The 20,479-nt window shown below is 47.0% G+C and overlaps 1 protein-coding gene across 1 annotated transcript in view; it reads left to right on the top strand.

Moving 5' to 3' along the window:
• Window positions 1–12,555: 12,555 nt before the first annotated feature.
• Window positions 12,556–20,479, top strand: part of FCGBP (Fc gamma binding protein) — a 31,767-nt gene continuing 23,843 nt past the window's right edge. The window contains exons 1-2 of the mRNA XM_075993075.1: window positions 12,556–12,610; window positions 16,769–17,109. Of these exons, the coding sequence (XP_075849190.1) occupies window positions 12,556–12,610; window positions 16,769–17,109 (396 nt within the window). The remainder of the gene's footprint in view (window positions 12,611–16,768; window positions 17,110–20,479) is intronic.

Below are 20,479 nucleotides of genomic sequence, written 5' to 3'. Positions count from 1 at the left end.
TGGAATTCCTTGAGTGAAAGCGGTTGCCAGGTCGGCCTGGTACTTCATTCTCCATTGTTCTCACTTTTCTGTCATTTCATCTTGATCAGTGAATGCCTTAAAAGCAATTTCTACTAATTGAGAGACAGCCATGCCCAAAGCCCCATCCATTTTTTGTAATTTTCTCCAGATGTCAGGAGTGCTTCGGCTGATGAAAGTCATATTTACCATTTGAAAATTTGATGGCACTTCTGGATCAATGTCCATATACTCTCTTTATGCCTTAAAAATCCGCTCTAAGAATTCCTAAGGGCCCTCATTAGGCCTCTGCCTAATTTCCGGTACTTTATTAAGACTGTGCTGTTTTGGCGCCCCCTTGTGGAAGCCAGCCAAGATGCAGTCTCTGTAATGCTGAGGCTTATATTCCATCCCAGCTCTGAAGTGGGCACTGCGATCTGAGCAGTTGTCCTTACTGGGTTGCCAGAAGAGTCAGCGTGCATGTGGTTTACTTCTTCCCTGGCCTTATCTAGAACCATTCTCTGTTCCCCTGAGGCCAGTAATGTATTAAGCACATTCTGAACATCTGCCCAAGTGGAGTTATGGGTTGCAAATATTGAGGAAAACAAGCTTTCTGTTTTCCTTGGGTCAACCCAATTTGTAGGCATGTTATTTTTCCAATAAAGCAAGTCAGAGGTGGAAAATGGAGAGCGGACCCAGACAAGCCCCATGGGGGCGGATCTGTGGCAGCATCAGTGCCCCCTATAGGTGTCTGCTGGAGCTACAGTGGAACCTGACCAAATTGGGTGCCCTGTTGGGTGTGGGAGGGAGGGCTGATTCATTTCTGTTGCCCCTGGCCCTGCAGAGGTGGGTACTCTGGTTCAGCGGCTGGGGGTACAGCCCTGGCCCCTCCATAAAGAGGTGGAGGGAGAGATGGTGGCTCATTTAATCAGGTAATCAGAATATCATCATCCTCTTCTTGGAGTTCTCGCAACACAGGCTTTTTCTCATCATTAGTCTTTTGGATCATAACCTTACATCCCTCTTGCATTGGTTTATTTTGCCACAGTAGCATAAAACACTGCACACAGGGGATCGCATCCCATTTTCTTCTCTTTTACTGACTAAAACGAACTGCAGTATGGTATTGTAGTTAACAGATCCATTCACTGACTACTGTTCTCCCCAACCCAATGAGTATTGTGGCTAAGCTGTGTTACAAAGGAAAACTAACTCTTTCTGAGTCTGTGGTGGATATCCAAAAATTTTCCATCTCTTAAGGAGACATCCTGGCAGGCTCTTCTCTGGTTAGTGGATGCCCGTGTTATTAACTGTCTATTACAAATTCATCTCCAGTTCCTGAGGGAGTCTCCAGTGATTTGTAGTTATACCCAATCTGCTATATCAGACCCAAGTCAAATATTCAATTCTCTCTGCCTGATAAGAAGCCTAAAGTGTGAGAGGGGGGGTGCTTGGTGGCTTCTTTGTGGTCCAGCAGTTTCCACAGAAGAACAAAAGCGATCAAGGGAGGGGATTTGCTGGGACAGGCAAAAAAAAAAAAAAAAATGGCATGGGTCTCTGTTGCCAAGGAGGAAGAATTTTAAGGGCATACTCAAAAGATGTTGGACAGAAACCAAGGCCTCACACTGGTTTTTCAAGCACTTCCCCTCTGCTCTGGTAGGGGCTAAGTGGGGGATACCTGAAAGAGACTCCCAAGGATCGTGCACGCTGTGGCTAACCTCCCCCCCCCACCACTTCCAGGAGACGTGTTAAGGAGCAAAGAGTAGGGGGGTAGTGAGGGACATAGAGGGTGCCATGATCAAGCAAATGATTACCACGTGCAAACAGATTCAGATGCAAACAGCCATGACCGATCAAATGTAAACCAAAGGGATAGTCTAAACGTAAACAAATGGCACAGATCAAACGTGAAAAATAGCCTTTCAAAACAAAGCTCCAAGCCAAAAGTTCTCAAGAGTATTCTTCCAGGCTGGCCCCCTATTCTCTGTCCAAATGGGGAGAAACCTCCCCAAGATAAGATTTTCCTCTTTTCCTTAAGTAGAAAGATGACCAAGACCCATGCAGGGCCATGAAGCCTCCAAAAGAAGCTAATAAATGAGGAGAAGGGAGTGGGGAAGGCTGGATGTGCTTCGAATACTCACAAAAGGCATTTCTGCATTCCCAGAAGCTGTTTTTCTCCCATAAGCTGAGTGTTTAAGTGCTGTGGTCTTGTATTACTTTAATATGGGCAGTTTCAGTTCTATCTGGTTTTTGCCCCTAATAGAGCCACTAGCTGTATTGATCTTGTTACTATTGTTCAGTCCCTACATCTTTGATCATCTAGTAAAATTTGTATCTTGTATATTAAGAAATTTTCAACTACGGCTAATTCTACAACAATACCAACCTCTACAACCTACCCCAAGAGACCCTAAAACTTATTTAGACTTAGTATCTAAACATTTTCACTCCTCTAATATCACTAGATACAACAGCCCTGATCAACATAAACAAGTTACAAAAGAATGACCTCTGGTCTTGACACCTCAAGAGTGAGGAGTGATATCTCTAGGGGGAATTGTGTAAGTAGTGATATATGGTTTGGGTTAAAGTACGTGAAAAAATCTGGCTGTACACATCTAAGTAGTAGTAATATAAAGGTGTATTATTTAATCTTATATTTTCCATCATGAGCTTGTCAGCTTTCCAAATACAGCTTTTCTGATGAGATCAATTTATGGGTGTATTTTTTTTAATATTATGCAACAAAATGCATCAATATATGGAAAGCTGCATAACTCAGTGAACCAATATTTTCCAAGCTCCTGATGTTATTAAAGTGTGAATGGGTAAAAGATCCATTAAAGTGCAAGATAAACCACTGAATTTTACTGTAACAAATTCTGAGAGAACGGACTAAGCCTGAAAATTGAAGCTTTTAAGTTTCTTTTTCTATATTAACTACAACTGAGGGAAACCAAAGAATTAATGAGGGGATGCATCTCTGTATGGTTGTATTGCTGCTCATAAATGAAGAAAGAATGATAAATTAGAAATCGCCATTTTGCAAAGCCCTAATGAAATAACGAATCTAGGTAGGTTGCCAGATTTAGCAATAAATTGCATGGAACATACTTATACTAAAAATTAATTATTCTCGGGCTGGGCGCTGTGGCTCATGCCTGTAATCCTGGCTCTCTGGGAAGCCGAGGCGGGTGGACTGCTTAAGGTCAGGAGTTGGAAACCAGCCTGAGCAGGAGTGAGACCCCGTCTCTACTAAAAAATAGAAACAAATTAATTGGCTAACTAAAAAGTATATAGAAAAAATTAGCTGGGCATAGTGGCACATGCCTGTAGTCTCAGCTACTTGGGAGGCTGAGGCAGGAGGATCGCTTGAGGAGTTTGAGGTTGCTGTGAGCTAGGCTGACGCCACAACACTCTAGCCTGGGCAACAGAGTGAGACTCTGTCTCAAGAAAAAAAATTAATTATTCTCTGAAATTCAAATTTAACAGAATGTCTTGTATTTTATTTGGCAATTCTAGATCTAGGTAATGATCAACAATAGATATTAATAGCACTGAGACAGATGCAAAATAATCATTTAATAAAATTAAACACCCATCTATGATTTGAAAACTAAAAATAGAAGGAAACTTCTTTAATACAAAACCCGTGTACTTACAAAAATACTACTATAAGCATCACCCTAGCAAAATGTTGAGATCATTTCCTTTTAATAGGAGCAAGACTAGGTTGCCCCCATCATGCCTTTTATTTAATGATATATTGGAGCCTAAAGGAAAGTTATAAAGACAACAAAGGAAGGAATTAAACTCATTATTCATAAGCAATATGACGACTGCATATGTAGAGAGCCCAAGAGAACTTACAAATTAGTTATTAAAATAATAAGTGGTGACTTCTACTTTTATCAGGATGGCATAGACTCATTTTTTTCCCTTGCTCCTCTCTAGTAAGCACAACTAAAAACCTTGGAAATAATATAACAGACATTCATAAGAGGACTCTGAAAGGTAGAAAGAAGAAGGCAAACTGGCGAGGGACCCTAGGACTTGAAAAACATCACAATGGCCCAGCGTCTCTCAATTTCTCACCCAATGACAGGAGGTGGTCCAGGCCCAGTGTCTCCCTAGCCCACTATGCAGCAGGAGAAGGCACCCAAGTAGGCACTTTTCTCCCCCATGGGTGGCAGAGATCAAGCAGAAGGGCTGCTGGTACCACTCAGTCCAGGAAAGTGTTCTCCATCCTTTTGTGCCAATGTCTCCTATCCCTAACCTAGCAGCTCCAGGTAGGCCCCTGACAATGCTTTCAGTCTCCACTGACAGTACCAACAGGAATTGGGTATGAGCTCAACCAGCACTGGACAAAGAAAGCAGACCAGAATAACACTGCAAAGTCTCTGAAAACTACATTGTCATTGGAACCACAACAAACAGAAATAGGACAGGACCCGCATGCTAAACCTAAATAGGGTGATCTCCTGTTAAAATAGAAGAGTTAAATAGGATCCAGAGTCTCCTATCATCATATAAATAAATCCAGGATATAACTTAAAAAACACTCATGATACCCAAACCAGGAAAACCACAACTTGAATGGGAAAAGACAACCAATAGATGGCAGCACTGAGATGAATTTGATTTTGGAATTATCCTACAAAGATCCAAAGAAGCCATCATAAAAATGCTTCATCAAGTAGTTACAAAAACCTTTGAAACAAATGGAAAAGTATGAAAATCTCGCCAAAGAAATAGAAAATGTTTTTAAAGAACCAAAGGGAAATGATACAATTGAAAAATACAACAACTGAAACTAAAACTCATTGGATGGGGCTCAACAGCAGAATAAATATGATGGAGGAAAGAATAAGTGAACTTGAAGGAAGAACAACAGAAATTACCCATCTAAAAAGAGAGAGAAAATCGAGTAAAAAGAAGAGAGAAAAACAAACAAACAAAAAAAGCTAACAAGGCCTTGGACAACCTGTAGGGAAATTACAAAATATCTAACATTTGTACTATCAGAGAAACAGAAGGAAATAAGAATGTAGGCCTGAAAAAGTATTTGAAGAGATAATGACCAAACCTTCCCAAATTTTGCAAAAGACATAAAACTATAAATCCAAGAAGCTCAACAGAATAAACCCAAAGAAATCCATGACAAAACATGGCATAATTAACTTATGGAAAATGAAGGTTAAAAAAAACTAAACAAACCATGAAATCATCTTGGAAGCATGTAGAGAGGAAAGATAAGTTACCTGTGAAGGAACACTACTCAAATGCCAATGGATTTCTCATCGAAAAACATGGAAGGCCCGGGTGTGGTGGGTGGCTCACGGCTGTTATCTTAGCACTCTGGGAGGCCTAGGCAGGAGAATCAATCAAGGTCAGAAGTTCAAGACCAGCCTGAGCAAGAGCGAGACCCCATCTCTACTAAAAAATAGAAAGAAATGAACCGGCTATCGAAAAACATGAAGAAGAAACCTCTTGGCACAATATTTTTCAAGTGCTGAAAGAGAACTGTCAACTGAGAACCCTATATCCAGCAAAACTATCTTTCAGTAAAGAAGGAAAACTAAAAAGTTTTGATTAATAAATGAAGAATACAAATGCTTTGTTACCTGGAAAAAAAGAAAAAAAAAATAAAGGAAGGAAAGCTAAGAGAATTTGTCATCAGCAGAGTTATCCTTAAAGAATGGTCAAAGGAAGTTCTTCAAATGATAACAGAAGGCAGCTCAGAACGTTAAAAAGGAAGGAAAAATAGTAAAATAGGCAAAATAGGTATAAATACAATAGACTACCCTTCTCATATGAGTTTTTAAAAACCGTATTTGGCTGAAGAAAATATTATAACATCATATGATGTGGTGCTCAATGTAGGTAGAGAAAATTTTTTAAAAAGTTATATTTTTTAAAGTAGGAGAGTAAAGGGATCTATATGGGGGCAAGGTTTCAACACTTCAGTCAAAGTGGTAAAATACTGGTAAGCTGGACTATGTTAAGTGACATATGTATATTGTGGTACTAGAGTAAGTGCTAAGAAAATCATTAAAAGTAATATGCTCCAGAAGAATATAAATCACAATGGAATTCTAAAAAATATTCATGTAACCCACAGGAATGCAAGAAAAAATAGAAATGAAAGATGGAAGAAATGAAAAATGAATAATAAAATGTCAAACTTAAACCCAAACATATCAATAGTTACTCTAAATGTAAATAGTCTACCCTAAGTACATGAACTTAAAGACAGAGATTGGTACAGTGAATAAAATAATATGACCCCAATAGATGCTGTCTCCAAAAAACTTTACTCCAAATATTTACAACATAGGTAGTTTGAAAGTAAAAGGATGGAAAAAAATATGCCATGTAAATATTAATTTTAAAAAGGCAGTAGGTACTGTATTAATACTAAAATTCTTTGCTTCAGAACAGAGAAAACTGCTAAAGACACAGGATCATTCTGCCAAGAAGACACTATAATCCTAAATGTGTGCATACAAGACAACAGAGATTCAAAGTACATGAAGCAAAAACTAAGAGAGCTGAAAGGTGAAATAGGCAAATCTACAATTATAGCTGGGGAATTCAAAACCTCATCCTCACCAATTGACAAAACTATTAGAGAGAAAATATGCAAGGATACAGAAGAACTGAATAACGCCCTCAATCAGTAGAATCTAATTGATATTTATAGAACATCCAACAATCACAGTACACAAATTATTTGTAAGCACCCATGGCACATTTATCAAAATAGACCATATTCTGGGTAACAAACCACAACGGAAGTAAAATAATCAAAATTATATAGGGTATGTTCATGGATTATAATGGAATAAGCTAGAAACCAAAACAGAAAGAAAGGAAATTCTCCAATTACATGGATATTAAACAACTCAATTTAAAATAATCCATGGGTCGGCCAGGCATGGTGGCTCACACCTGTAATCTTAGCACTGTGGGAGGCCGAAGCGGGTGGATCGTTTGAGCTCAGGAGTTCAAGACCAGCCTGAGGAAGAGTGAGCCCCCGTCTCTACTGAAAAAATAGAAAGAAATTACCTAGACAACTAAAAATATATAGAAAAAATTAGCTGGAGATGGTGGTGCATGCCTGTAGTCCCAGCTACTAGGGAGGCTGAGGCAGAAGGATCGGTTGAGCCCAGGAGTCTGAGGTTGCTGTGAGCTAGGCTGATGCCACGGCACTTTAGCCTGGGCAACAAAGCGAGACTCTGTCTCAAATAATAATAATAATAATAATAATCTGTGGGTCAAAAAGGAAGTTTGAAAGAAAAAAACACAATTAAATGATGATGAAAAGAAGATATATTAAATTACATGGGATGAACCTAAGGCAGTGCTAGAAGGGAAATTTATAGCACTAAATGCTTACATTAGGAGAGAGGAAAGTTACCAAACCAATAATCTAAGTTCCTACCCAAGAAATCAGTAAAAGAAGACTAAAATAAACACAAATCAATCAGAAGGAAAGAAATAATAAAGATAAAAGCAGAGATTAATAAAATCGAACAAGAGAAATATAATAGAGAAAAATCAATAAAACAAACAAAAAAACACCCTGGTTCTTTGACATGATCAACAAAATTAATGAACATCTAGAAAGACTGACGAAGATTAAAAGAGAGAAAGCACAAATCACCAATATCAAGAATGAAAGATGCTATATAGAAGACCCTCAGCCATTAAAGTGGTAATAAGGGAATACTATGGACAACTCTATGCTCACAAATTCGATAGCTTAGATGGAACAGATCAACTCATCAAAATCCACAAACTATAGAAACTCAATCAATATAAAATAGGTAATCTGCATAGTCTTTATAGAAATTGAACTTGTAATTAAAAAGCTCTAGGAGGCTGGGCGTGGTGGCTCACTCCTGTAATCCTAGCACTCTGGGAGGCTGAGGCGGGCGGTTTGCTCGAGGTCAGGAGTTCGAAACCAGCCTGAGCAAGAGCGAGACCCCGTCTCTACTATAAATAGAAAGAAATTAATTGGCCAACTAATATATATAGAAAAAATTAGCCGGGCATGGTGGCGCATGCCTGTAGTCCTAGCTACTCGGGAGGCTGAGGCAGTAGGATCACTTGAGCCCAGGAGACCGGGGTTGCTGTGAGCTAGGCTGACTCCACGGCACTCACTTTAGCCTGGGCAACAAAGCAAGACTCTGTCTCAAAAAAAAAAAAAAAAAAAAGCTCTAGGAAAAAAATCTCCGTCCCCAGATAGTCTTACCAGAGAATTCTACCAAACATATAAAGAAGAATTAGCACTAATTTCATGCAATTGCTTTCAGAAAACAGAAGACGAAACACCCTCCAACTCATTTTATGAGTCCAATGTTACCTTGGCATCAAAACCAAAGACATTAAGAAGAAAGAGGAGGAAAGGTAGGATGAGGAGAAAGAAAACTAGACAGTATCTCTCATGAACATAAATTCAAAAATCCTCAAAAATATTAGCAAATCCAATCCAGCAATGTGTAAAAATAATTATATACCACAACCAAGTAGAATTTATTCCAGGTATGCAAGGCTGGGTCAATATTCAAAAATAAAAAGTATAATCTAGCATGTCAACAAAATACAGAAGAAAAATCATATGATCATTTTAATTTGACAAAGAGAAGCATTTGGCAATATCCAACATCCATTTTTATGATAAAAAACTCTCAGCAAACTAGAAATAGATGGGAACTGCCTCAACCTGGTAAAACAACATCTACCAAAAAACTACAGCTAATATCATACTTATTGATGAAAGACTGAGTGTTTTCCCAATCAGGAACAAGGAAACAATGTTAACTTTCACCACCCTTATTCAATATTGTACTGGAAGTTCTAGCCAGCTCAATAAGGCAAGACCAAGATATAAAAAGCATACTGATTGGAAAGGAATAAAACTGACTATATTCAGATGACATGAATATCTACATAGAAAATCCCAAGCTTACTTGGAATTTGGCCCTGTGAATATAAAAAAAAAAAAAAAAAAAAAAAAAAGAAAATCCCAAGGAATCTACCAAAAAACAAAAAAAGTGCTAGAACAAATCAGTGAATTCAGGGTAAGGTTGCAAAATACAAGACCAACACACAAAAATCAAATTCATTTCTATACACTAACAATGAAAGTGTACAATTCGAAATTTAAAACACAATATCATTTTGTGTGATCAGGAGGGAGTGTGAAAAGGGCTTAGGATGCTGGAATGTTCTCTTTATAGATTTGACCTAGGTGAAGGTTATAAGGATGTGTTCATTTTGAGATAATGTTAATATAATGAGCTGTATACATTATGGTTTATGTACTTGATTTATTTTATGATTTGTGTACTTATTCACATGTGTATTTTATTTCATAAAATGTTTTAAAAATATTCCTATGAATGAATCACACCAGAATGGTTCCCCATAAGGAGGCAATAGGCATGGGAAATGAGTATAAAAGAAAATAAATAGGTAGGCAGGTGGGTGGATGGGTATACAGGCAACTAGATAAACATTAATAGATGAAAGAATGGGGTCTGTGGTAGAATTTTGTGCTAACATGGACACTATGTACAGACAGGCATTTAAATTTAAATTCAATTTAATTAAAAAATCCAGTTGATCCATCACATTAGTCCCGTTTCAAGTGTTCAAGAGCCACAGGTAGCTGTCGCCTACCACACTGGACATTGCAAAGGTAGAAAAGTTTCGTCATCATACAAAAGTTATATTAGACAGCACAGGTGGGCACGGATGAGATCTCTTGGAGAAAAAGAGGTGATCAGAGAAAGCAGAGGGGGAGAGTGAGAACCACCCATGTTAAAGGAGTTATCCTAGAAAACAGACCAAAGTCGCACAACATCCAGAAGAAGGTGGTATTATGGAAGCCAAGGCATCCAATAATTTCAAAGAGGAAGTGTTACAGAAAAGGAGCAAAGGAGCTAGAACTAAATAATAGGTCCTGGGAGAGTTTAGCAAAACAGTTTCAGTGCATATATGGAAGTCAGATTGTGGGATCCACAGCCTGAAGGAATGAAGTTAGAAATTGCCAACAAATCTGAATTCAGCTGCAGAGAGTATTAATAAATTCTCTCCAGCTGTGCCCAGGTCTACGAAGCCCAGACAGGCCTGAGGACGCCAGGGGTCTGGAGTGGCGTGACCAGGGCATATCCCGCAGGGAGAGGCAGAAAGGCCCGGACACACTTGTCTGGGCCCAGAGCGAGGCTGCCAGCCAGGGATGGATGTGGTTTCTCTGACCATAAGGAAGTGGCCCCAGAGGTTACTTCCGGGGCCACCGGTGGGGTTCCTGAGAATCGATATGGTCTGGGGTAGGGCGCAGGGTGTGTCATAACACACACATATGCCCACAAACACACCTTGAGCCCTGGAAGAAGTGAGAAAGAAGGTCCCAGGGGGTCGTCAAACATGAGAGTATTAATTTGTGAGCGTTCCCACCGCCACTCCATTTCTGGAGACTCGGCTGCAGAGAGCATCCATGGATTTTGAAGGAGAGAAGCTTTTCTCTGGGAAAGACTTAGAGGGGACTAAGGCCCAGGATCACTCCTGAAAGGCACCCTGATTCTTTGCCCCTCACCCCTCATTTCTCTGAGCATCTCAGACGACAAGAGTAGTGTCGCGCACAGCGTTCTGACATCTTGGTTTGCAACTGCTGTTTCCTCCTCAGGAATGGTAGCTTCCCGTCCTCCCGGTCCTTATTTCTCTCAGGGGCCCGACAGCCCCCGCCACCGACCCTGTGACCCCTCAGGGACCCAGGCATCCCTCCCCCAAAGCTCCCACCCCTGCTTGTTTCTTGTTATCTCTGGCTTTTATCCTGGCTCCTGTTTACACACTTGGTTTTCCTGGTTGACTTTATGCCCCAGTCAACTCTGAGCCTTTATCTTTCCCTCTGGGGAGCTGCCTTGGGTGGTCTGAGCCCCAGGGAGAGAGGGGCCGCCACCCAAGCCTGGGCGCCACCCAGCCAGGCCTGGTGATAAGACGGGAGGCGTCCTGGAGGCGGCAGCTGCCGGGGTGTTGTCCGAGAGGACACCCAGGCCTTGCAGCTGCTGTTTTCAGGGGAGACACCCTAGCAAACAATGAGTCCCCAAGGTAGGGGGGAGGGGAGCGGGGCATGGGTCAGGCCAGCCCCTAGGGAGGAGCTGACTCCATCTCAGGGAGGCCGAATCACCTTCCAGCTCTTTCTTCTGCTCCCCATGTGCGACCTAGACTCCCATCTCCCATCTCAGGCAAATTCCGGGGTGATGGAGAGGCACAGAGTCACCCCAAACCTGTTCAGCCAGTCCTTTCTGGGGCAAAAACAGAAACAACAAAAAAGAAAACCTCAAACCAAATAATTTTTCAGGAAGTGGAATCAGCACGGAACCAGGAAATGGAGGCCTCGCCCTTCACACACAGCCTCCCCCCCCCCCCCCCCCCCCGTGACCACCCTGCTCCCCTGTCCCCGCCTGGGACCACACAGAAGGGCCTCTCTCCCACCTCTGGTTCTTGAAAATGTACAGAGCACCCTTCAGGAGATAAAAAGCCCAGTAGGGCTAGTTTCAATGTCCCCACCACATAGATGGGGACCCTGTTGGATGGGGAGTAGAGGTCTTGCGTCCCACTCCATGGGTCTCAGACCCCTGCCCATCCCAGACACCTGGGCCTCAGTGTTGCCTGGAAACAGGACGTGGGTAGTGGGGGACCCAGGGTTGGCTCCTGGGGACCGGGGAGGAGCCAGGACCCGGATATGGGTCCCTCACTGTTGTTCCTGGCAAGAGCCAAAGAAATGGATCTGTCCAGTGAGCCAGCAAACAAGTGACACCTCACGCCCTCGCTCCCCACTCCCCTACTGCAGCCCCGCCCGGGAACCCAGGCTCTCAGCACCCTGCTCCCCAGCTGTCTCCCTTAGGGACACCACCCTTCCAGGCCCCAGTTTCCCAGTAGGCTCCCCGGGTGCAGCCACCAGCTGTCCTCGCACCCTTGTCAGGACTCAGGCGTTGAGACTCACCCTCCCCCCTTCCCAGGCCTCCAGGGCTCCCCACTCCACCTGGCCCTGAGATCAGTCAGCGGCTCCTCCGGGAAGTTGGCACCATCTGCTTGGCATATGGCCCAGGGCGTGTTCCAAGGGGCCAAGAGACTCCCCTATATAGCCCAGCCCGCGAGCTGACCCTGCAGCTCTGGGAACCTGCAGGTGGGAAGGGCTGGGGTCCCCTTTGGAAATGGGACAGTGGGTTTCTTACTCTTTTCCTTGGCTCCAGGCCTCCTCGTCCTATTCCCAAACCCACTGGACATCCAGCTCCCTCCCCCTGTCCCCAGCTCCTGCCTCCCCTCCCCCACTCCCAGGCCCAGGGGACAGCCAGCCTCTCCTGCACGCGCACGCTGGCCCCTGGATCCAGCCCGCGCCGTTCCGTCTGCCTAACTTCCCTCCCCACCGCAGCCCTCCTGGTGCCCAGGTGGCCTCTGTCCTGAGGCTGGGCCCTTCTGTCCCCTCCCGGAAGGTCTCTAGCAGCAGGTGCAGACCAGCCTCCAATGACCCCTCTCTTTCCTGCAGGTATGGGTTCCCCGTGGAGCTGGTGGGCGCTGTGGGCCGGAGCAGCCCTCCTGTGGGGTAAGTCAGACCGAGACCCCCTTCATGTCCTTGTCCCAATCTGGGGAACTCTGCCTGGGTCGCCACCTTCCCCGGCACCTTCCGTTTGTGTGCTCTCCACAATCCCACTTCCGATGTCACCCCAGACTGGCTGAAGAGGCTGTTCGCTTCTGCAGAGAAATGTGGTGGAATTCACCCCTTCTCACTCTTTTCTGGAGGGAAGGTGGGAAAAACCTTAGTCCCCAGACTCCAGCGTGCAAGAGCTACCACTTTCTTGGTCTTCTGCAACTCCACTGAGGTTCTGGCGCTGAGCCTCCTTCTGTTGATGTGATGGGAAATGTCACTCAAGTCATTCTTGGAGGGTTATGTCCCGGGGATATGTCCAGGGCTAGAGTCTTAGATAAAGCCAAAATGCTGGGGGAAAGATGGGGTATCGGTGTCCTCTGGTCACCAGTCAATGTTCCTCTAGGTTACTTTTGAAATGTCCATTGTCCCAGATCCCTTGGTCCCCTGGGCCACCTTCCAGGCTCCCCTCCCTTGGCAGGTGGTTGCCCCATAACCCCACACTCTCTTCGAGTCTCCTTAGACTCCCCCCTCTCTTCTCAGCCCTGCGGAATCCCTTCCGAGTTGGAATGTTGAGAAGCCCTGTGGCCCTCTATTTCTGGGAGACATTTGGTCCACACTCCCATAATCCCCTGCTTTCCTTCAACCCCCTTTTCCCTATTTACCCCAAGTCCTATTAGGACAGAAATCACACCCCGGGCAACTGAGTCCAGCCAGCTTGGGTTCTACAATGCTTAATATAATTTGGGGTTGGAGATTTCACATGACAACGCCGATTGTCAGTTTCTCTTAAAAAACAGGAAGATCTGGTATTAAAAAAAAAAAAAAGCCCATAGTCTCTCATAATGAGGGGTGAAAGCTGTAGCAACCACCCGTTTTAGGTGGCATAGGAGGGCTCCAGTTGGCACAGTTGGCACCTGGACCGTTTCACACATTTCTGTCACTCGCCTGGCCCCCTCGGTGTCTGAGTTTGAGAGCCCTGTCCAAAGTGTCCAGGCTTTTCTGGAAAACAAAAGGCCACAAAGGCTCGTAGGTGGATGCTGTCTGAATCAGAAGGAAGGAAAGAGGAGAGGGGAAAAAATAGCTCGAGTTGATATTTCAATGTTTCTGGGCGTCGGGCAAGAGGTGGCTTCTCTGGTGGGGAGGACTGGATAAACGGACACACGAGTGGGTTTTCTCGACCCAGGGTTGACCCAGGAGGCCTCAGTGGACCCCGGGAACGGTGGGCAGGAGGAATTCCTCACGGCCTTCCTGCAGAACCACCAGCCTGGCTCCGGCCCGGCCTCCCTCCGCCTCCTCGTCGCCAGTCTGTCGGAAAGCCCAGCCTCAGTGTCCATCTTCAGCCGGGCCGACAACAGCTCACAGAGGGTCACAGTGAGGCCCGGGGAGTCAGTCGCGGTCAGCGTCAGCGCCAAGGCTGAAATGGACGGCAGCGCTATCTTCCAGCGTGCGGTGGTGGTCCGCTCTGACCGCAGCATCTCCGTGCAGGCGGCGAATGCCAAGCCGAAAACGTCGGAGCTGACCCTGCTGCGGCCTGCCCGCACGCTGGGCACCGAGTACTTCGTGCTCACGCCCGCTGGCGCCTCGACCAAGTATGTCAAGGAGTTTGCCGTGGTGGCCGGCGCAGCAGGTGCCTCCGTCAGTCTCGAGCTGAAGGGAGGCGTGACGTTCCAGGGCAAGTTCTACCCAGCAGGCAATGTTCTGAGGGTGACTCTTCGGCCCTACGACGTGGCCCAGCTGCAAAGCACAGCTGATCTCTCGGGGTCAAAGGTCACAGCCAGTAGCCCCGTGGCTGTCCTCTCCGGCCACAGCTGCGTCCAGAAACACACGGACTGTAACCACGTGGTGGAGCAGCTGCTACCCACGCCCGCCTGGGGCACCCTCTACGTCGTGCCCACCCTGGCCTCCCAGACCCGCTATGACCTGGTCTATGTCGTGGCCAGCCAGGCCACAAAGCTGACCTACAACCACGGGGGCACCACCGGCTCCCGCGGGCTCCAGATGGGTGACGTGGCAACGTTTGAGGTGCGGCCGTCCCGGCCACTCTACCTGTCCGCAGATGTGGGCATCCAGGTCCTGCTGTTCGGCACGGGGGCCGTAAGGAACGGAGTGACCTACGGCCCCTACCTGGCCGTGGTCCCGGATGTGGCAGCCTACTGCCCCGCCTACGTGGTCAAGAGCATGCCAGGCTCTGAGGGGGTGGCCCTGCTGGTGGCACAGACGAAGGCTGCCGACAGATTGACCGTGGACAGGCACGCGCTAGGGGCCAACCTCACCTGGGTGGCTGTGCCGGGCAGTGACTTCTCGTACGCCGAAGTTGACCTTGGCACTGCCGACAGGATCCACACGGCCGAGGCCACCACCGACTTTGGGCTCCTCACCTTTGGGCTGGCCCAGTCTGTGGGCTGTGGGACAGCAGCCGATTGTAGCCAGAGTGAGTGATGGGAAATGACCACCGGCCCTGTCCACCTGGAGACCCCTTTCCATCTGCCTACTCTTCTGCAGCTTCCTGGCTCAGCCGGGCTGTCCACCCCTCGGGACTCCTTCCTCCCTGACCTCCTCCCTTAAGTCTCCCCAGCCCCGCCCCTCCCCCCAGGAACAAGACTCTAAATATTTAGCAACCCAGTGTGACCCAGGGCACAACCAATCAGAAGAGACACCAATCAGAGCACCGCAGCAGGGTCCTGGAAGCCCACCTTGCCGGATCAGCCCTTGTCTGTTAGTTCGTTGGGGACAGGTCCCAGGGCAGAGCCAGGGTGTTAAGAGGGAGGTATCTTTGGTGCGGGGAGTGGTGTCAGGTCACCAGCTTCTGACCAATCGGTTTGGAAACACTGTGATATTTTAGCAACTGGCACAGCTGTGCCAGTTGCTAACTGCCACTCCCCGCACCTCCTATAGGGATGTTGATGCCCACACTCGGGAGGTCTAAAACTACAAGGATAATGGTGACTGCCATATTGGAAGGGGAGTGGCCTTCAATGTACCATGGATCTTTCTAGGTGCTTCACGCTTTGACATAGTTACTATACAGGACTTGGCGGTATGTGTGACCTCAGGCTCAGCCCATTGAGGAGCTGCCACCAGGCAGTGGCGTGTGGTATCTAGGGACACAGAGGCTAGAGCCAGAGTGCCTGGGGTTCAAATCCCAGCCCTGCTTGTGTGACCTTGGGCATGTGCTATACCTCTCTGGGCTTCAGTTTCCACATCTGTAAAATGGGGATAGTAACTGCACGTCCCTCCCAGGACTGAGGGTGGAATGAGTTACCAACTGTAAAGCCCTTAGTGGTATCTGAAGCCACGAGGGCTATGTCAGGGGGAGCTATCATTATGAGGGGTCAGAGGGCAAGAATTGTTGAAGATTGGGAAACAGAGGGAGGGAGGGCTGTTTCTTCCTCCGTGGTCTCCCCCAGGCTAGTAGCCTAGACACTGGGGTTCCCAATCCTGGCAAGAATGCCCCTCTTCCTTGCCCTCCCGGGCATGGAAGCCATCCAACTTCAAGGGGCCACTTGAATAGTAGAAAGGGGGAGGGGGGAGTGGTTAATTACAACAATTAGCACTCAATTTAATACCTGCCGTTGAGTTCCAAATCTTACTTTTGTTTTAGCTTATTTAAACCTGACAACACCCACCAAATCCCCATGAGAAAGGTGTTGTTACAAATGAGGAAACTGAGGCACAGAGGGTTTAGAATAACTTGCCCAGTGTCCCAGAGCTAATTGGTTGAGCGGGGATTCCTACCCAGGCAGCCAGAGTCCACAGTCATTTCCGTTCTGCGGAGCAGGCTCTGTCTTCCATTTTCTGTCCCTACAATACCCCCTCCGCCTTCTCACCAGAGGGAAGGTAGGGAAGAGGGGGAAGTGGGAGAAAATCACAAATTAACATTTCTGCGGCAGTTCTCTGGGGCTGAGCTTTGTTAAACTGAGTCGGAAAACCTGGAGTTTTTGGAGAGGCAGGAGCAGCTCTCTCCCTGCAAGGCTCAAGACCTCAGTTTTCCCACCTCTAAAATGGGCGGTCGTGAGTGAACCGTCTGAGCTTCCCAACGCGGGAGAGCTCCAGGATTCTTACTCCTGCGGGACGCCACTGACTGTCTCTTTTCTCCGCCTCTTCCCTCTGCAGCCCGGCTGTCCCCCGCGGAGCCCAGCTGCGTGCAGTGCCCAGCGGGGCAGCGCTGCCAGGTGGTGGGCGGGCAGCCCAAGTGCGTGGCGCAGTCCGCCGGCGTCTGCCGCGCCCAGGGTGACCCCCATTACACCACCTTCGACGGCCGTCGCTACGACATGATGGGCACCTGCACGTACACGATGGCCGAGCTGTGCAGCGAGTACGACCTGCCCGCCTTCAGCGTGGAGGCCAAGAACGAGCACCGGAGCAGCCGCCGCGTCTCCTACGTGGGCCTGGTGACCGTGCGCGCCTACAGCCACTCCGTGTCGCTGGTCCGCGGGGAAGTCGGCTTCGCCCGGGTGAGTGTCTTGAAGCTGCGGGGTTTTACATCCGCCCAGCTGCCCGTCCAAAGGCCGGGGTGTCGAACCCCAAACCCGAGCCCTTTGCAACAGGGTGGAAGGTTTAGAGGCGTGCGCCGCGGGGGCAGGAGGCTGGGGAAGGGGGATTTGAAGATCAGTGGCAGAACCTGAAAACCCTGTCCTCCGGCAATACCGCTTCTAGAAACTTTAAATTTGCTCAGAAAGATGGTTGGGGGTGGGGGGAAGTATGTACCAACATGGTTTAGAAAAAAAAAAAAAAAAAAGGAAGAAAAGAAAAGAAACTGGCTGGGTGCGGTGGCTCACGCCTGTAATCCTAGCACTCTGGGAGGCCGAGGCGGGCGGATTGCTCGAGGTTAGGAGTTCGAAACCAGCCTGAGCAAGACCCCGTCTCTACTATAAAGAGAAAGAAATTAATTGGTCAACTAATATATATATAAAATTAGCCGGGCATAGTGGTGCATGCCTGTAGTCCCAGCTACTCCGGAGGCTGAGGCAGCAGGATCGCTTGAGCCCAGGAGTTTGAGGTTGCTGTGAGCTAGGCTGATGCCATGGCACTCACTCTAGCCTGGGCAACAAAGTGAGACTCAGTCTCAAAAAAAAAAAAAAAAAGAAAAGAAAAGAAAAGAAAGCAAAGTGTACAACAATGAGGTATTTAAGTGCTGAAACCACAAAACTTAGCATTTCTGCATTTGCCAGATGTTTCTTGCACGTTGGTTTGCATTCCATGCACACAGCAACTCTGCGGGGGGGCATTACTATGACACAGTTCAGATGAGGAAACTGAAGTTGACAGAGGCCAGTGACTTTCCCAGGACCCACAGCAAGTAAGAGGTGGGGCTGGGGACACAGGCAGGCTGTGTCCCTCTTCTTGATCCAAAGGCTATTCTGCCTCTGGAAATGTCTTACTACTCAGTCTACATGAATAACAGCCTAGAGCAATTATTTCCCTTTTTTTCCTACCAGCTTATTATGAAAATGTTAAGGCATCCAGAACCGTCGAAATCATTGCACAGTGAACACTCACATGCCAATCACCTAAATTCTAAACATTTTACTGTTCTTGACTTATCACACGTTCATCCGTCTGCCCATTGAAGCATATTTTTACATTCTTCAAAGTAAGTTCCAGACAGCAGTACACTTCTCTCAAAAGACTTCAACTTGCATGTCATTAACTAGAATACAGTATTTTTAAGCTTATTTTTGCTTACAGTTGAGATAAAATTTACACATGGTAAAATTCACAAATCAGCACAGTTCGCTAATTTTTGACAACTGCGTAGCCAAACCCTTCGTGAACACATAGAATATTCTCATCACCTTAGAAGATTCCTTCATGCCTCTTTTCGGCAATCCCCAACCAGCCTGCCCCTGAGGCAATCACAGTTCGGATTTTTTTTTTCCACCATAGATTATTTTTGCCTATTCAAGAACGTCATATTAATGGAATCATATCAAGTAAGAAGCCTCATGTGTAAGGTTTCTTTTTGCTCAGCATAGTGTTTTCGAGATTCTTCTGTGTTGCTGCAATTACTTCTTTTATTAGGGAAAGCATTCACGTAGCTCAGAATAAAAAGGGCATATTATGAAAGGTCTGGTTTCCACTCCTGTCTTCATCTGCTCCCCTCCCCCCCCACACCCCACCGATAACTATTTGATTGATTTCTGGAGTATTCACCTAGGGCTTCTTTAAGGAAGATTCTTTCTTACAACTGCACAGTTCTTCATCGGATGGATGCTTCTAGTTCATTTAACCGGTGCCCTGGCGATGGCCACATTGTGCACTATTACAAACAATATTGCAGTGAATATTCTTGCACCTCCCTCGTTTGGTGGGTGAACAGGTAGATCTGTGAGGTGACTAACCAGCTGGAGGAAACTCGGTGTTCTTGAGCTCTAGACAGACTGAGCACAAGTGCAGAGATCGCTGGTCTTAAGAGACAGGCAGGTGTGAACAGCCGTCCTGGACCGAGAGCCTTGCGCATGGGGGCTGCAGGCTGTCTCTGTCACTGCAGTGCCCCCAGCACTGCCTGGCTCAGAGCAGGACATACGGCAGGACTCAGAGAGGCTCTGCTGAGCACCTGGGTGAGTGGACGTCTTCCCTCCATGCCTTCCTCTCCGGCTGTTGCTCCTTTTTTCACATCCCATCTCCCATCCTCTTGGCTAAGACTTTCCCCACCTCCACATCTCAGCCCTGGCAGGGCTCAGAGAATGAGCGAGGAAAAAGTGAGAAAGAGTTTCCCAGAGTACAGGGAGACACGCTCCTTATGTCCTGGTTCTCAGTTCAGGCTCCTATGACAAAGTACCACATCCTGAGTGGCTTATAAACGACAGAACTTTCTCTCTCACGGTTCTGGAGACTGGAAGTCCAAGATCAGGGTGCCAACATGGGCAGGCTCGAGGGAGGGTGCTCTTCCACGTTGCAGACCACCAACTTCTCCTTGTGTCCTCACACGGTGGAAAGAGGGCAAGAGAGCTCTCTGGGGCCACTGTTATAAGGACCATAGTCCCATACATGAGGGCGCCAAATGCATGACCTAATCATCTCCCAAAGGTGCCACCTCCCAACACCATCACATTGGGGAGTAGGATTTTAACATATGTTTGTGGGGGGAGGCACAAACCTTCAGTCCATAATACCAAGCCAGACAGATGGGCCAGGATTTCTCTGTACTCAGGACATTTGCACAGGAACACGCTTCCCCTCCCAGGTTTCCTGGCTGTCTCTCACTGTCCTTCAAGGATCAACTCAGCTGTCCCTTCCTCTGGGAAGCCTTCCCTAAGCAGTAAGATTGGGTCTGGCCCCTTTTCTAGGCTCTCCCAGCCACCTGTCTCCCCTTTGCCCATTAGCCCAGCCCTGACCCCTGCACCTGTGCCACCTCCCCCACCCGATCTGTGCTTTTCCCATCTCAGCCCTAAGCTCTCTGAGCTGCCATTGTCTGCTGATGGGCCTGTCTCTCCCAGCCTGGAGCGCCATGGGGTTAGGGGCCTGGGGCTCTCCTGGTCACCAATGTATCCCCAGGATCTTCCAGCCCAGGGCCAGGTGCAGACTGAGTGTCCAGTGGATGTTTATTCAATGCAGCAATGACTTCACTCATTTATTGAGGGCCCGTGAGTCTACCAGGCACTGTTCCAGGCGCTGGAGATAAAGCAGTGATCAAAGCCAACAAAAACCCGTTTCTTGGTGGAGCTGACATTCTGGTGGAGTCACATAGATGATAAACAGGATTCACTTGCCAATTATATTTTAGAAAGCTAGAAGCTGCAGGGGGGGGGAAAGTAAAGCAGGGGAGGCGAGTAGGGAGTAAGGAGGGGTTGCCATTTAAAAATAGGGTGGTCAGGGACGGCC

The sequence above is a fragment of the Microcebus murinus genome, chromosome 16, assembly GCF_040939455.1.
Source record: "Microcebus murinus isolate Inina chromosome 16, M.murinus_Inina_mat1.0, whole genome shotgun sequence".
NCBI lineage: Eukaryota > Metazoa > Chordata > Mammalia > Primates > Cheirogaleidae > Microcebus > Microcebus murinus.
This window is presented reverse-complemented; position numbering and strand designations above follow the sequence as displayed.